Source organism: Centruroides sculpturatus, unplaced genomic scaffold, assembly GCF_000671375.1.
Source record: "Centruroides sculpturatus isolate CEXI.00-Female unplaced genomic scaffold, Cexi_2.0 scaffold735, whole genome shotgun sequence".
NCBI classification, from domain to species: Eukaryota; Metazoa; Arthropoda; class Arachnida; order Scorpiones; family Buthidae; genus Centruroides; species Centruroides sculpturatus.
In genome coordinates, this window is record NW_019385007.1 from 311,244 (window position 1) to 329,699 (window position 18,456).

The 18,456-nt window shown below is 28.7% G+C and overlaps 3 protein-coding genes across 4 annotated transcripts; 1 reads left to right on the forward strand and 2 right to left on the reverse strand.

Annotated features, from left to right (window-relative positions):
• Nucleotides 1-57: 57 nt before the first annotated feature.
• LOC111633313 (uncharacterized serine carboxypeptidase ctsa-1-like) lies at nucleotides 58-15,133 on the reverse strand. Its single transcript, XM_023377857.1, has 3 exons — nucleotides 15,110-15,133; nucleotides 4,867-5,039; nucleotides 58-238 (listed from the first exon to the last, which is right to left on the reverse strand). Exons 2-3 carry the CDS (start codon nucleotides 5,028-5,030, stop codon nucleotides 58-60), a joined length of 345 nt encoding a protein of 114 aa, XP_023233625.1. The 5' UTR covers nucleotides 5,031-5,039; nucleotides 15,110-15,133.
• Nucleotides 5,650-7,662, forward strand: LOC111633320 (probable phosphorylase b kinase regulatory subunit beta). Of its 2 annotated transcripts, none has more exons than XM_023377868.1 (6): nucleotides 5,650-5,784; nucleotides 6,178-6,235; nucleotides 6,305-6,395; nucleotides 6,456-6,658; nucleotides 6,873-6,927; nucleotides 6,991-7,662. In XM_023377868.1, the coding sequence occupies exons 3-6, from the start codon at nucleotides 6,342-6,344 to the stop codon at nucleotides 7,075-7,077; spliced, it is 399 nt and encodes a 132-aa protein (XP_023233636.1). In that variant the 5' UTR covers nucleotides 5,650-5,784; nucleotides 6,178-6,235; nucleotides 6,305-6,341; the 3' UTR covers nucleotides 7,078-7,662. The 2 variants fall into 2 exon arrangements, with proteins under 2 accessions (XP_023233636.1, XP_023233638.1); XM_023377870.1 differs by having other exon boundaries at nucleotides 5,656-5,798; nucleotides 6,137-6,235.
• Nucleotides 7,721-10,443, reverse strand: LOC111633319 (probable phosphorylase b kinase regulatory subunit beta). Its single transcript, XM_023377867.1, has 9 exons — nucleotides 10,276-10,443; nucleotides 10,063-10,153; nucleotides 9,809-9,982; nucleotides 9,611-9,737; nucleotides 9,160-9,217; nucleotides 9,000-9,090; nucleotides 8,737-8,939; nucleotides 8,468-8,522; nucleotides 7,721-8,404 (listed from the first exon to the last, which is right to left on the reverse strand). The coding sequence occupies exons 1-9, from the start codon at nucleotides 10,323-10,325 to the stop codon at nucleotides 8,318-8,320; spliced, it is 936 nt and encodes a 311-aa protein (XP_023233635.1). The 5' UTR covers nucleotides 10,326-10,443; the 3' UTR covers nucleotides 7,721-8,317.
• Nucleotides 15,134-18,456: the final 3,323 nt, after the last annotated feature.

Consider the following 18,456-nt stretch of genomic DNA (forward strand, 5'->3'; position numbering starts at 1 on the left):
TCAACAGTTAATTGTCATTTTAAAAACTATTTTCTTATCAAACTTCTATAAAAAAATTTAATTAATTAATTTTACCTTATTCCAGCTATAAACATTTTCATACAATGTTTTTCCATCTGGGTTAACATGAAATGGTCCATTTTCACTTAACAAACCATCCAAAGAACTACATCCTGGTCCACCATTCAACCAGAGAACCAATGGATCTTCTGAAGGGTTTTTCTGACTTTCCACAAACCTTGGTTTAAGAATATTAATGATTTTTATTTTATAAATAATGTTAAAAAATGTCATTAAGTCATCTTACAGAAAGAAAACAATTTTCTTTCTTAAATATAATTTGTCTCATAATTCATGTAAATTATAGTTATATCATTACAGTTTAGTATTAACAATAAGTATAAATGCATTTAAACATTAATTAGCCTACTGTGCAATATACAGTGTGATTCAAAAGTGTGTGTAGCTTTATACTTCAAAAACTAAATATGTACAAATGTTAAAACTAAGGCTCTTGAATATTTACTAAAAACCTTTTTAAAGTTTAGCTCTACATTAATAAAATTATCACAACTTATTTCATTTTATTTACAGATTCCATTAGTCATCCCAAATTGTGGAAGTTGAAAAGACAGCATGTTTTGGCTTGAAGAATTAAAGTCAATGATAGCCATTAGAAGTATGCTTTTCATTACATACATATGTCACACATGGTAAAACATCTTACTGCATACTTTTGTTTGTCTTTAGTTCTTGAAGTATAAAACTGCACACAGATTAAAAGAACTTTGTATATTTGATTAATTAAAAATAATTCTTTTTGTTCATAGAATAATATCAAAAACTTCAAAATTGTTTTAATAGTTTTCTATTAACCAGTGGCGTGCTGTGACATTTGATGATAGGGAAGCTGTGCTTCTGTAACAAGCCGACATCCAGGGGTAATCAGTCAACTGTGCGTCAGTGATGGTCTAGGGTCCATTTGTATCATTTATTCAATAAGCCAGTAAAAGCTGTAGATTACTCTAAATGCATTTTTAATATCACAATTACATTCCGAATCGCTAGCCATGATATAAGGGCTACAATTAAAAATAAAATAATAATACCTTAATAGATAAATAAATAAAGAACTTACTGGATAATGTATAACACCTTATTAATCCCAGCAATATTTAATAAGAATAATAACGTTTTCGACTGTTTTAAACAGCCTTCATCAGAAATAGTTTAACTGATGAAGGCTGTTTAAAACAGTCAAAAACGTTATTATTCTTATTAAATATTGCTGGGATTAATAAGGTGTTGTGTTTGTTAATAATAACTTACTTAGTGAAATAAAATGTGTGGTGGATGTACCGGTACTGTACCAGTACATACCTGGTACAAAATATTATTCAATTGTATGAATATACTTTTAAAGAAAATTATAGTTAAATATAGATTTGTAAAGAAACGTACATAAAAATATAAAATATTCTTTACTTTTTAAATTTTAAAACAATGCACTTAGTCAAATAGCTCCCTACGAGTGGCTAATGGATGGAATCGAAGACAGTTGTAGAGCGTGCATACACGTGGACTTCCAAATCCCCAGGGTGCCGATACCGGTCAATGTCAAATACCTCTTTTGTCACATCACTAGTATATCTCAAAGGACATGGCAGGGCTGTTGTAGATTTTAAACGTTTCTCACCATAGCTGTAAAAATCTAAATATGTTAAACTTAATAGTCATTTGTTTTCTAACTAATTCGTTTTAGGACCAAGTGTCCTCAGAAATTTCCAAAATTTACAACTTTTCAGTCATTCTCATTTAACTGGAAAAATTTCTGTCTTTATTACATTAATAATACGAAGAAATTAGTCCCCACTGTACTCGGCTAGAGATGGCTCAGTTAAGCCAGTGTTTCTCAACCTCTAACGAATTGTCGCCCCCTTCAATAAAACCGTTACCTATTATTGTCCCCTTCACTTCAAAATTCCGATGCCGAGGACCAAGACTAACGCCAAATTCGTACTGCATTGAATAGACTAGTGACTAGTTTAATGTTATTTGTTTAATTATTGTACAATATAACAAATAAAATATCTAATTATTCTTAATATAATGTTTTACTATATCGCCCAGAAAATTGTTTTTCGCCTCCCCAAAATATAAATTGTTACTAATTGCCCCTCAACATGGAAAAACGCCCACGAGGGCGATATCGGCACCCATTGAAAAACACTGGGTTAAGCTTTTGTTTAAGTAAAATTTTGGCTCTTTCATCAGGGTTTTGTTTATGTCCCCAATTCCCTAATCTCTTAATTATTTAACTACTTCTTAAGTAGAAGTAAGTCAAAACCAGATACTTTGTACTCGAATATTTGTAGTCTTGGGAAAAAAGTGGAAAGACAAATTTTTATGACAAACAGATACATAAATCGTAAATTTAAGGAAAATAAATTCTAGAGCTTTTTCTGTACCTCGTGCATCTCTCTCATTCATTAAATTTAGTTGTAAATGATGCTGTCAAAGTAACAGTTAATTTTTTAACATTATACAAGAATTGTACACGTTTTTTTCTACATCCCCTTAAAGATGGGATATACGAAATCGTAATATCACTGGTTTAACATTGAAATCCGTGAGTAATATAAAATCGGAGAGTGGAATAAAAATATCAAATATTTTAATGGATTTTTTAAAAATCCTATCAACTATACAGAACTATCATAAAAACATACCAGTAAATTCTTATTGGTTGGGTTAAGTTATAAATCTACTCATGATTCACGTAATTGGGCGAGGGCGGTCAAATATCTAGCAGGCAGGCAGCTAACAGCCCAGAACCGGTCCTGAATGGAATTGGATGCGGTATACGTGTAGCATCCACCCAAGCTTCCACCAGCTAAACTGGGTTGGTGCTCTGTAAAGCGCATGCGTAAATCTGGCTTTTTGGATGCTGACAATACAGAGCTTTCACTCCACCACTAATATTTGAATATACAATAGCAATCTTATCTTTTTTTCACATGTAGTATAGAAATTAATAAGATACATAATGCAGTTATAATAAAATATTGTGTGATTATTTTCATATAATTAAAATTAATATGTATTTATTTTTTAGAAAATAGAAATTAATAGCAACGGCATGCCACTGCTATTAACTTATAAATAAAATGTGCAAATCTGTTCTGTACCACTGAATGCCTTACATCAGATTTTAAATTTTAAAATTTTATAACAAAAATTTTGTTATAAAAAATTTGATAATGGTTTGAAAAAAATTGATAATGGTAATTATAGTTATTTCTCATTAAATTTTATTAGGACTTTTTATCCATTACATTTTTATAAAATTTATTGATTTTATAATTAACTTTATTAGTTTTTTTTGTGATGTGATGCAGGATATAACTTGCATTAATATCCAGCTGTTAACTCAGAGATAGTAAATCTAATCAGAAACTAGCTTTGTTTATTTTAAAATTAATTTTAAAAATCAGATTAAAACAGGTTTTAAGTAAGATTTATCACAGTGATAACAAAATAAGACCTGAACATTAAAATTTCTTTTACTATATTTTTACAACATACATTTAAAATTTTTTTTATGTATTCTAAACTTGTTCCAAAAAAATAAAATTAATAATCAGGTAAAAAACCTTGAAAAATTTTAAAATTTTCATTATCTATAATATTATATCTAAAAATAGGAATACAGTATATAAATGCATAAAAATAAAGTTTTATGGTTTGCATTTATTTATAATTATACAGTAATTCATTGTTACAAAATTGGAGATACTGCATTGCCTTTATATATAAATTATTTCCAATTCCTCAATAAATTTAAAAATACTTCTCTAAATCCTCAAATGTAAACAATTTTACTTATTAAGCAAAATGTGTTTGACATTTCTTGATATTATTTCTTGTATTTAATTAATAAAAGTTTTATTTAACACTCAGAAAACATATTGCTTAAAGTTGTTATTCAATGTCCAATATACATTTTAAATATTACATATAACATTAAATAAACTGAAGGTTTTATAAGTTTGGCATATATTTAATTGAGATTGTAATTCAGCTACAAACATTTTTAAAACTGAAATTATATTTGAGTCAGTTCTCAGTAATCATAAGATGACAAATCAGAATTTTTAACAAGAGAATTTTATTTTTAGTTTTGTTTCATTTGTAATTTTTAAATATATTATTCCTATCGTAAATATTATTAAGATTGAAGATTAGAATTGATATGATAATTGTTGTTATGAATTTATCATCATGAAATAATCATTCATTCTAAATTTTAAATTGCAAAGTTCTTTTAATTCTAATGAGAAATTAAAAGATTAATTTCTATTAATAGTAGTATTTGATTTAAAAATAGAAAAATTTAGTACTGTAGTATTAATTAATTCAACTACTCAAAACTGGGTAAACTGCACAAATATCCAAGATCCAGCAAGAAAAACTAAAAGAAAGCAAACATTTTCATACATTTAATGGGCATTGTCAGATCTGATGATATCTGTTAAACATAGATGAAAATGCTTTCTTGTAGCTTCTCGCTGGATCTTGGTTATTTGTGCAGTGTATTAGCAGTATTAATTAAGTAATTAATTTCAAAAAGTAAGGTAATTCTCCTTTATTACTTAGTTTTTTTTTTATTTAAAGAAAACTAAATAGTAAATTTTTTAATATTTAATTTAATTTTTCTGCTTCATTTTTAATTGCTATCATGACTAAATAAAGAATTTTTGAATAAGTGCATAATAATTATGATATAGCAATTACAAATAATCAAAAATAACATTTATAATTTTCATAAACATACAAGCAAAGATTCATTGCAAAAGTCTTACTTACCAATAGTGTAAATATTTTCCAGAAGAAGCATTTAAGTATCCTGAATAATGATGGAAATTTAATTTGTAAGTGAGACCAGGCAGATTAAGAACTTCATCTGGATTTGTGGCCGCAGTAATTAAATTTATGGAAATAAATATAACTGCACTTATGAATAAAAACATGTTTGTGACCTAAAAGTATAAAAATAAAAATTATTATTTTTAAAATGTCTTCTAAATTATTTATTAAAATAAAAAAATAGGAAATCAACAAAAAGACATTGTTACACAAAGAAATATTTATAGAAAAATATTTTTTGTATAAATATTTCTTTATTCTCATAATTTTAAATAAATTAATAAAAAAAAAAAACATGACAAACTTAGGCATATACAAATATTTTTATGTCCACAGCAAATGTGGGCAAATTTTCACTTTTCTGAAAAAAAAGGCTAAAATTTCAAAAATTAACATACAGTAGAACCTCCATTATCCGGACCTCTATTATCCGGATTTTCGATTATCCGGATTGTTCAAAATAAACAAAAATTTTACGAATTTGCTGATTTGCACTTGGCGAATTACGACACTGTTTTACGAAATACTGTTTATGTTTATGTACGTGATGGAATGCATAACTTTTTTTGTTTCAACAACGTCTCACCCAGCACAGTGGTCGTAAACTCTTAAATATATTTTACGTAGTAATAAAAATATAACTTGACATACGTATTTATAAATAATTTATATTCAAATTACATCATTTCTATGACCAAGGGCNCAATGAACATTTTTCGATTTAATTATAGGAGTTCACACACAAATCTACTAAAGATATTCTGGATGCCATTTCTCAAACCGATACCCTTCACGGACAGAGTCAGCTATTAGGCATTCTTTGGTATCGCGAAGGACCACAGTTTTGGGTGGATGGAAGTAAATACTTTAACGTAATTTATTTGTGTCTGTAATATTTGGAATGGATGCTACTGATGAAAATAATATTTATTTTCATGTCCGTCTCGGCCATCAAAGGACCCCAATTGAATACAAGCATTTGAAAACCCAAATATGTGGGCTGTCTGTTCCACATATGTCAAGTACCATCCCTCACTAATAGGCTGGTTCTTTTGAGGGCTTGGCTGAACTCACAATGGGCATGGAATAAAGATCCTCTTAGTGCCCACAGGGCAGAAAAAATATAGCAATATTATTTTTATTAGTAGCTTATTTATAGAATAAATAAACTAATTATTATAGTAATTTGAGCAAATTAATTGTTGAACAGATTGAACAAATCAACTAATTATGTTAATAATTTGTAATTAGTAACAGTAAAGGAAAGACTTGAAAAACTAACGAGGCAGGCTGGAGCTCTCAGGCATTGGTAAATAATTTTTTAGATGTAGTATTATTGACGATTGTTTCAACATTAATTAGGAATTTTGTAACTTAGGTCTGTAGTACGTTACTGTTCTAGCGTTCTGGAGAAAATGGTCGATAGCATCAGTCCTTACATTACGTCAACCCTAGTCAGCGGCAAACAGGTGAGGTTTATCAAAAGTATTCCAGTATATGTAATTATCTACAATGATTTTTTATATTAGATTACAGTTGGTATTTTCGGTCACGAAGAAGTGGTCATCGATCATCCTCTAACTCCCAAAGAAGTAAAAGGCATTATATATGGTCAGTGTCAGCATCATGATATTTATCAAGCAGTTCTTCAACAAGAAATTATTCTCTATATCGGAAGACTCATTTCTACGTCACCGCATCTGTTTCATGGCATTTTGAAACTCAGAGTGGGGTAAGATATTTGTATTCTGAAGCAAACTGTTGTTTTTGTAAGTTTCACATTCTAATCCATTTGAATTCTAACCTATCAAGTGCTTGAGTACCTGACAGATTAAAATGGAAAACTTGCACTGGAATTATATGGAATGGTTGTTAATTCAAATGGAATTTTTATCATAAAAGATAAACTTCAAAATCTTATTCTATGTTTTTCCTTTAACTTTTAGCTGGATTATTCAAGCCATGATTCTTTATTTGAAATTCCTGAATGAGAATCCTCCAGTAAGTGTGTAATCTATTTAAACAGTTTTTCCTAAACTCAATTTCTCGACTTTATAATTTCAGGCGTTACACAGTCTTTCTCCTAGCGATTTACGAAAAGTCCTTTTTAAAGTGCTTGAAACGTCAGATAATGTTGCATCTAATAAGTAAGTTACTGTTGATTATCCAAAATTCATACACTAAACTATTGATTAAAGATGAAACTATTCCCAATATTTAAATAATAATAATAATGTATTACTAACCTAACCTAAAAGTTAGTTTAAATTTGATGTTTTTGAGATTGAAGTGTTTTTTATCCATCTTTTTCTTCTATGTGGTCACTAAGAGGGTCAATACTTCAAACATTTTTACACTGGACTTGCTGTATAACACATCTTTAAAATCTTCTGGGTGCCTGGTGACAAAATTCACGGGTAAACAAACATTTTCAGTCTCCCAAGCTCTGCTTGGAAAGCAGAAAACCTGAAGCAGAGCTCGGAAGGCATCAGAAAATGTTTGTTTACTCATGAATTTTGCTGCCATTCACCTGGAGATTTTTGAGGTGTGTTACTAATGGAGCCATTTTACTAGTCCTGTCATAAATCTGGTCGGGCCACCAATGGGATGGTACCTGTGACTTATCTAGGACAGAACACCCATGAAAAATTGCTGGGATTCAGTTGGATTTTTGATCCCAAGTCTCCCAGAACAGCACACTGATGCTTTTATTACCTTATCTGTCTGGATATCTGTTTGGAGTATACTTTGTCACTCTCAGAATCTTATATATACAAGATTCTGAGAGTGACAAAGTATACTCCAAACAGATATCCAGACAGATAAGGTAATAAAAGCATCAGTGTGCTGTTCTGGGAGACTTGGGATCAAAAATCCAACTGAATCCCAGCAATTTTTCATGGGTGTTCTGTCCTAGATAAGTCACAGGTACCATCCCATTGGTGGCCCGACCAGATTTATGACAGGACTAGTAAAATGGCTCCATTAGTAACACACCTCAAAAATCTCCAGGTGAATGGCAGCAAAATTCATGAGTAAACAAACATTTTCTGATGCCTTCCGAGCTCTGCTTCAGGTTTTCTGCTTTCCAAGCAGAGCTTGGGAGACTGAAAATGTTTGTTTACCCGTGAATTTTGTCACCAGGCACCCAGAAGATTTTAAAGATGTGTTATACAGCAAGTCCAGTGTAAAAATGTTTGAAGTATTGACCCTCTTAGTGACCACATAGAAGAAAAAGATGGATAAAAAACACTTCAATCTCAAAAACATCAAATTTAAACTAACTTTTAGGTTAGGTTAGTAATACATTATTATTATTATTTAAATATTGGGAATAGTTTCATCTTTAATCAATAGTTTAGTGTATGAATTTTGGATAATCAACAGTAACTTACTTATTAGATGCAACATTATCTGACGTTTCAAGCACTTTAAAAAGGACTTTTCGTAAATCGCTAGGAGAAAGACTGTGTAACGCCTGAAATTATAAAGTCGAGAAATTGAGTTTAGGAAAAACTGTTTAAATAGATTACACACTTACTGGAGGATTCTCATTCAGGAATTTCAAATAAAGAATCATGGCTTGAATAATCCAGCTAAAAGTTAAAGGAAAAACATAGAATAATATTTTGAAGTTTATCTTTTATGATAAAAATTCCATTTGAATTAACAACCATTCCATATAATTCCAGTGCAAGTTTTCCATTTTAATCTGTCAGGTACTCAAGCACTTGATAGGTTAGAATTCAAATGGATTAGAATGTGAAACTTACAAAAACAACAGTTTGCTTCAGAATACAAATATCTTACCCCACTCTGAGTTTCAAAATGCCATGAAACAGATGCGGTGACGTAGAAATGAGTCTTCCGATATAGAGAATAATTTCTTGTTGAAGAACTGCTTGATAAATATCATGATGCTGACACTGACCATATATAATGCCTTTTACTTCTTTGGGAGTTAGAGGATGATCGATGACCACTTCTTCGTGACCGAAAATACCAACTGTAATCTAATATAAAAAATCATTGTAGATAATTACATATACTGGAATACTTTTGATAAACCTCACCTGTTTGCCGCTGACTAGGGTTGACGTAATGTAAGGACTGATGCTATCGACCATTTTCTCCAGAACGCTAGAACAGTAACGTACTACAGACCTAAGTTACAAAATTCCTAATTAATGTTGAAACAATCGTCAATAATACTACATCTAAAAAATTATTTACCAATGCCTGAGAGCTCCAGCCTGCCTCGTTAGTTTTTCAAGTCTTTCCTTTACTGTTACTAATTACAAATTATTAACATAATTAGTTGATTTGTTCAATCTGTTCAACAATTAATTTGCTCAAATTACTATAATAATTAGTTTATTTATTCTATAAATAAGCTACTAATAAAAATAATATTGCTATATTTTTTCTGCCCTGTGGGCACTAAGAGGATCTTTATTCCATGCCCATTGTGAGTTCAGCCAAGCCCTCAAAAGAACCAGCCTATTAGTGAGGGATGGTACTTGACATATGTGGAACAGACAGCCCACATATTTGGGTTTTCAAATGCTTGTATTCAATTGGGGTCCTTTGATGGCCGAGACGGACATGAAAATAAATATTATTTTCATCAGTAGCATCCATTCCAAATATTACAGACACAAATAAATTACGTTAAAGTATTTACTTCCATCCACCCAAAACTGTGGTCCTTCGCGATACCAAAGAATGCCTAATAGCTGACTCTGTCCGTGAAGGGTATCGGTTTGAGAAATGGCATCCAGAATATCTTTAGTAGATTTGTGTGTGAACTCCTATAATTAAATCGAAAAATGTTCATTGTTGCAAGCAACATTGAATTTTAATAATAGAAATATAAATCTACCTCAAAATTGTAAGTAGGTTCGCTATAAATTATTGCTTTAGGAATATCGGTTAAACTTTGATATCCAATCGAAGTATGTTCTAATTGCTGAAATGCTTCAAATTTTGGAATAATATCGGGTGGTAGTAAATGAAGAAAGTCAAGATGTTCTATACAAGACGATGATATAAGATTCTGCAATAATTTATTTTCTATTACCCTCAAGAAAACGATTTAAACAATGATTTTCTTTTGGAATTAATCAATATACTTACTTGAAGTCTACCAGTACGAATCTTTAATCCGTCACAGTGACCCTTCTTGAACATTGCCAATAGATCCAGCATTTCTTTAAAGTGTGTATCTCTAAGTAATAAACCTTAATTTATGTAATGTTTACTTATTATTTAAATAAACATACAATAATAATAATGCTAAGTAAAAACATAAATTTTTTTATTAGTTTTCATAAAAATAGGTAAACAAACCTCATGTGTTCTTCCCTGATCAAAATGCAGACTGTTGGTCTACCAGACATTCTCCAATACTTGCCCACGAAATGAAGTTCATTCTAATCAAAATTAATTTATTCATTATGTATGAAAAATTTGAAAGTTTTCATTTTAAGTTTTATTTATGTTAAAAAGAAACCAGATTAATTTAATGGATAAATAACGGACAATCAAAGCATCGGCATGCCACTCTGAAAGATTTGAATTTGAGAATGCATCAAATCCTCTAATTTCCATGGAATCCAAATATATTAGGTTCCATCCAAAATCCAAGGTCCTATTCCCATCCTCAACCCAAATCCAAGCTTTTTCAAGATTTCACTCCAAGAAAGCTTAAGATTTGTTAGAAATTTGATTGGAATATAGAGAATATGGCATTATGAAAATATTTTTACAATGGAAGAAAGTTCATAGATTATTTTAAAATTAAGCCATTTCATATTATCAAATACTGATAACAGATAAGCTTCTGAAAAGCAATAACTATTAACGAGTTGGATATGGAAGAGTTACATATTCACTTGGGTTTAGCAAGAGTTTATTTTAGAGAATTAAAATCATTATTCAATTTTATAATATTAATTCCAAATTCTAATGCAATGCTTTTGAAATGATAGATACATTTTAACAACATAAACAATGTGGAATGGCATTTAAGAATAAAGGCCAGTCTACATGTAACTTTTTATTGTCAATCTTGCATGATCAATTAAGACTGATGCAAAACATATGGCCATGCTTTCACTTTATCTTTTCCACAGATATCATGGATAGAGAATTATTGTTAACAATTATTTCATTGTGTGTGCTAAAGTTGAAAAAAAAAAAAAAAAAAAAAAACATTTAAAAATCGTTCTGAATCGATTAACGAGGATTCGGTCACCGATTCTATCTCTCAGCCACTTGTACTCGCTTTTCATCGCATCGCACCCCTCCCCCGTGACACGCGTCGTCACTGTCGTCAGTCTGTCGGAAGCTCTCGAATGACGCCGTCGTCGGATGTTTCTATTATCTAATTTGTTGTGAAAAACACTACTTATATATGAATAAATAGATATTTTTTCTTATGAATAAATAGATTAGGTTTTTTTTTAATCAAAAAACTTTATTTATGCGAGTACTATTTATTGTTGGCAAGAAAAAATTTTGTGGCTCTTTAAAAACTTTGAAATTTTGTAAATTGTAATTTTTGGCTCTTCCGACTCAAAAGGTTGCCGACCCCTGCTTTATATTAATAAAAATTGATTAATTATTATAATTCAACTTCTCGTCTGTTCGAATATAGGACTTATATAAAATTGAATAATGAAAGAAACTATCGCCTTATTTTAATCACATGTAGAGAATTAATTTACAATCACTTGAAAAATAATAAGTTATTAAACTAGAAATTAATATTAAAGTTTAATAATATTATTTGAAATTATTGCTTATAATTTTTATCGCTATAAAAATTATTTACAACAATAAATAGTATAATAACAACAACAATAATTAGTGTAATAAAAAGAAAGTTATTGATATAAAATATTAATCGTCAAGCCTACTGGTGAGCAATTTCCTTATCTGAATTTATTTTAAAAATTTCAGGATTATTTTAAAAAAATATAGGATGTGAATACAGGATATTTTCTGTTGATAATTATTATTTGAAATTTTTGTAAACATTTGTCTCAGTTTATTGATCCATCAATACAATCATCACCAACCAATACAGATGTATTTATATATACTCTAATTAAACTTTTGGATCGGAAATTATATATATTCGTATATATTATTAATATACATTGTTTAAAACGATACAAATATTTTCCATTAATTTGTAGTTGCTGAGCTCTGTTGTTAATTATAGTTCTTATGTGATACTACATACCATTATCTATGTTGACTGATCTGATAAAGCGATAGACACAGATATATATATTACTACAATGGTTTATAATCTAATATGATATAATTTATCTAGATCAGTCAATGAACACTAATATTGAAATGAAACTAAATTGATAACTTGTAAGCAATGCGACACATAAAATTAATACAATAGAGCGTCGTTTATCCGAAAGTCGGTTATCCGAAAGAGTTCCAGTCGGCAAATTTAAATTTTCGCTAGTGCTGTGGCGCTGCAATCTTTGGCTATATCTTGGGCTACTCCAATATTTTTTTCTTGATGTGTGTGTTTTAGCTGGCAACACTGGCACTTTTGTGTGGTTTTTTCTGGGGACTGTATGTCGTGCTGAATCGAACGTTTTTGATACTAGATTAACTTCTAAAGTATAATTTTTCTGTTTTTATATTTTTCAATATATTTATTTCGTTTGTAAAAAATAAAAAAATAATTTTTAACGATACAATAGCCGCGATTATTATTTTGAAAAGTTTACATTAGGCTTAACATCGACGAAAATTCAACGAGAAGCGACATGCAATGGAGAAAAATTTCAACATGGGATAGATTAATATATTTTTTTGTACATAATCGGTTATCCGAAAAATAAGTTATCCGAACAACCTCAGTCCCCAATTGATTCGGATAAACGACGCTCTACTGTACTAAAAGAAAATCTTTATATAACATAAATCTTATGTACAGTATTAATAAAGAAGTCCACATATCAAAGAACTCGAAAATTCTTTTTCTATTGTTTCCAATACCATAATATTTTATTCTTAGTCTTTTCTTTTTTACTCAAGCAGACTATAGGTTCGGACAGGCCCACAATAAGACAGTCAGGTGATATGGGATATGGGACGGAGCTCTGCATATCCGGACGATCCATCCCCGAAAAATTCTTGGGTTTTTTCAATCTGTTTGGATTCCATCTCGAATTCTACCGTCTATCTTACAGTAATAATATTTTCACCAATTTATTTTCTATGTTTTACTCTTTTTTTAAACTATAGATGCACTTATGCTTAATCCCTTCACACGCTAATACAGTACTATAAATTCATTAAATTACATCATCATTAAATATTTCGTGATTATTTTCATCACGAGAATTAAAAGTAAAGGCTTTAATGTAACATTAAATATAATATATAATGCTTCATTAAACTTATTGTACTTTAGAAATGTAGCCTATATTCACTGTTTAACAATTAATTACAATTTATAGCGATTTTTAAGTATCGTCACAAGATTTAAGATTATTTTTTAACCTTTCATTTATTTATCTTTTCAAGTGATATATTTTAAATGAAAAAGATAAACTAAAAGACTAAATAATTTTGTAAGATACCTGCATTGAAAAGATAACGATTGCAAAAGCCTTTACTGTTTATAGATTGAACTGGTAAACTATCAACACGTATTCCATAAACGAGCAGCTTAGAAACTTTAATACATAAATATATTTATAAAGGTTAGCTTGTTGTACTACTATTTTACATGTATTAAAAAATTACACATACGCTTTAAAGATATCGTCTTATATAATTTAAAAAGTTCTTATAAAAATCTAAAATACTTAAAATTAATAGAATTAGGACAAAGTTGCTGTTGAGAACAAACTTTTTTGATTGAAAAAGTTTTTTTGATTGAAAAAGTAGATTTATTTTCTATAATTAGAAAGGATACGCATTTCGGGCTTTATGCCTCTAGTCCGTCCTTATTTTATTAAAAAATATATCGGCAAAAAACTATGTAAGAAATTACAGAATGTATTAAATTATATTTAATATACGCGTATAAAAATTTCTTTCAAAAAATAATTATCTAAAAATTAATAATTTTCAATAGAAAAGTTATTTTAGATTATACAGTACAGGCATACCTCGACTTACGTCGTTTCGAGTTACGTCGTTCCCGATTATACGTCGTTTGTCAAAAAAGTATACGGAAAAATAAAAATCAAGTTTAAGTCATTTTATTCGACTTTACGTCTGCCCGCCACAAATATTGAAGTCGTAATATCACTAGAAAAACGTTTAAAGCACATAAAATCATATTAAAATATATACTAGTATGTTCTGTATTTACAGTACATGCATTCGTAAATTTAGATTACTTTTTTTCTGTACTATATTAAAAACTAAAATTTATTTGTTTGTAAGCTTAAAATAGATTTTTATTAACCATATATTATTAAAAATGCATTAATAAATAAAATACAGAACCGGGAATGGTAATTTACGGTTTAGCCTAGTGATAAGTAGATTCGGAGACAAGTAAATTCGATTTACGTCGTTTTTCGACTTACGTCGTTTTCCTGGAACCAATTACCGACGTAAGGCGAGGTATACCTGTATACACAACTACATTTAATCTATTGATATACACTATTGCTATAAAATATTTCCGTTAAAACGCATTTGCATAGAGAATTTTTATTGTGATATATTTAGCATAGGATGAGTGACGAATCAATCTCGTGATTCTGTTTATCATATGCAAAATCTTCATTTGACTATATTTATTTATTCGATTATTAAACATTACATTTATCGATATTAAATGACTTTAAAAGATCTTTATGTATAAAATTTCGGAAATTAAAACTTGTTTCATTTAATATATACCTTATTATTAACAATAAAATATAGGTTAATTTCTCAACCAGTAAGCCGCGAACTACGTGAAGTTCGTGACTTAAAATAAATGTGTATATAATAATAATAAAATGCGAAAATAATAAATTAATATTAAGAATTAATAAATAATAAAATATATTTATATATAAAAACAATCAAATGAAAAAATCTATGTGCAGTAGAGCGTCGTTTATCCGAATCAATTGGGGACTGGGGTTGTTCGGATAACCGACGTTTCGGATAAACGACGCTCTACTGTATTAAATCTACTTACTCGAATCGAAAAATTCAATTGAAACGATTGTTTTCATTAGTTATTTTTATATAACTTTTGTCGCATCACGTGATTGATCTTGGAATTTAACTCTGTCGTTTAATCAAAAATATTAACGTAACGTTTTTTGTTATAAAAATTATAAGTATTATTAAATAACTTATCAATATAATTTTTAGTTTAACACATATTTTTAATAATATGAAATAAATTATTTCTACAAAAATTCATTTACTATTTTTACTTTTAAATTTATGTAATAAATTTTATCGAGGGGGCAGCACAATAGAATGTTCTTATAAACGAAATGTTAGAAACGATAAAACGGTGAGTGGTTAAAATACTACTTTCATACTTTTATAAATATTTAATAATTAGTTTTAGTTTTTAAGTCTGTCTAAATTACACGTAAGCCTAAATAGAGTGGTTGATTATCATATAAACTACGGCAAATTGGCGATACAATTCAAGCTCTGAATGAGACAGTTGGGACCTTATCAGAGCTGTAAAGCATACTCATGGAAACAAAAAAGTCAAAGGAACTATACCTCTATGAGCAACCCTTCGTGAAATATACCCCCAAAATTACTCTATGTGACATTCCTATGCTTTTTTTTCTACTTTGGATGTGTATTTTTGTTCTGTCAGAGAGCTCTTATCTGGTTGATTCTTCTTAAAATATGAAGGATTTATCTCAGTTTCTGCACTTCTAGGAAGTACTCATAATGCAGCAATTTCATTACTTAATTGATGCTTTTTCTAGACTATTAAACTTAAGAAGCAAACAGCATTTCTGATCTTTGAATGATAGCTTTATAGTGAGTAATTTTAGTATTTGAAATTTCCTGCTATCAAAACTGTTCAACTCCTCAAATGATCCTGTAAATGGTATAGATATATACTGTACAGGTGTTCCGGATCTAACTTCTATACTTATACTGTCTCCAGAAATTATATGCATCCCAAAATTTTAATATGGATTTTAGAAAAATATAGAATATTTAAAATCCACAATAATGGTATGAGGATGTAATATTCTGGTCATTATTTTTTCTTTTCAACATACATTCAGACTGTACTCCTTAAATATTGACACATACACCTTATATTGCTGAGAACCAAGTTTATTGCTTTAAACAAGTATTTTCAACCTGATCAACAAGGCCATTGTCAGGTTTTAAATTCTCTAGAACGTTTACAATCATTCTATATTCAAATGAATATGAGATAACAAATTCAATTTGAAGTGAATTTGTTATCACATATTTGTTCGAATATAGAACGATTGTAAACGTTCTAGAGAATTTAAAACCTGACAATGGTCTGTTGATCAGGTTGAAAATACTTGTTTAAAGCAATAAAGTTGGTTCTCAGCAATATAAGGTGTATGTGTCATAACATTATTTTTTCTCCAAAACTGTGCAAGCTGGAGAGTTTTTAGGTAATTGTTTATATTAAATTTTATTCATTAGAATTGGAGTTTTTCAGGTCTAAATATTCTTAAGATCTAAATATTAGTAAGCAAATCACTATTTCGTAATATAATCAATGTAAACATGTATGCAAAATTTTTTAAAATACACATCTTTATGAAATAAATTTTGTTTTAAAATATGTCTCTTAAAAATTTTTTGCACAGATATGTGATTTGAGAAAAATTATACAAACTTCTTATTATTACCTACCATTATAGTATTTCTTTATAACAATATTTAATTGTGTTCTCTTGATAGTGACTGGGGAATACCTTAACCAATATGTGAAATATACATTTTGATTGCATTAATAATATAGTTATAAAAAAATATTTTTCAGTAATGATATATAATATTACTATTTCATTCTGAAAACTTCAAAGTACACAGGTTTTAAATTCTCTAGAACGTTTACAATCATTCTATATTCAAATGAATATGAGATAACAAATTCAATTTGAAGTGAATTTGTTATCACATATTTGTTCGAATATAGAACGATTGTAAACGTTCTAGAGAATTTAAAACCTGACAATGGTCTGTTGATCAGGTTGAAAATACTTGTTTAAAGCAATAAAGTTGGTTCTCAGCAATATAAGGTGTATGTGTCATAACATTATTTTTTCTCCAAAACTGTGCAAGCTGGAGAGTTTTTAGGTAATTGTTTATATTAAATTTTATTCATTAGAATTGGAGTTTTTCAGGTCTAAATATTCTTAAGATCTAAATATTAGTAAGCAAATCACTATTTCGTAATATAATCAATGTAAACATGTATGCAAAATTTTTTAAAATACACATCTTTATGAAATAAATTTTGTTTTAAAATATGTCTCTTAAAAATTTTTTGCACAGATATGTGATTTGAGAAAAATTATACAAACTTCTTATTATTACCTACCATTATAGTATTTCTTTATAACAATATTTAATTGTGTTCTCTTGATAGTGACTGGGGAATACCTTAACCAATATGTGAAATATACATTTTGATTGCATTAATAATATAGTTATAAAAAAATATTTTTCAGTAATGATATATAATATTACTATTTCATTCTGAAAACTTCAAAGTACACAGGTTTTAAATTCTCTAGAACGTTTACAATCATTCTATATTCAAATGAATATGAGATAACAAATTCAATTTGAAGTGAATTTGTTATCACATATTTGTTCGAATATAGAACGATTGTAAACGTTCTAGAGAATTTAAAACCTGACAATGGTCTGTTGATCAGGTTGAAAATACTTGTTTAAAGCAATAAAGTTGGTTCTCAGCAATATAAAAAAAAATCCATTTTTTTCTTTTTATCAATATAAAAATCTAATTCATATAATCCATTATATAAATGTTAGTTTTGAAAAAAATAAAATAATATGCTTCTTTAATGTCTGAATAATAATTAGACATTTTTAGCTTTTACATACAGTTAAACTTCAGGAAATATTGTTCCATAACAGATTGTTTTCAATGACATTTCCTGAAAATGGCTGTATGAAAGCTGAAAATGTTTGAAAATTATAAAATATTGCTGGTTTCTTAAAGGTATCATTGATTGATTAATATATAGAAGTCAAATAAGATTTTGTTGAAATTAATGTAAAATGTAATCCTTTGCTTTATTACAAAACAAATGATGACTTTTATATTGCTTATAATTATTGAAAAATATAATTTTAAAAATTGTTTATTGCTTTGTAATAGTAAAATCATTCATTTAAGTCTAGTGCACTGACCATTAAAATATAGAGCATTATAATGCTACAAAAGCTCCCATCTTATACAAATGCACAGAACTTATAGCATACTTAAAGTGTGGGGCCCACCAGTGGCCAAGTAGTCTTCGTACCTTGAACACTGGGAGTTCA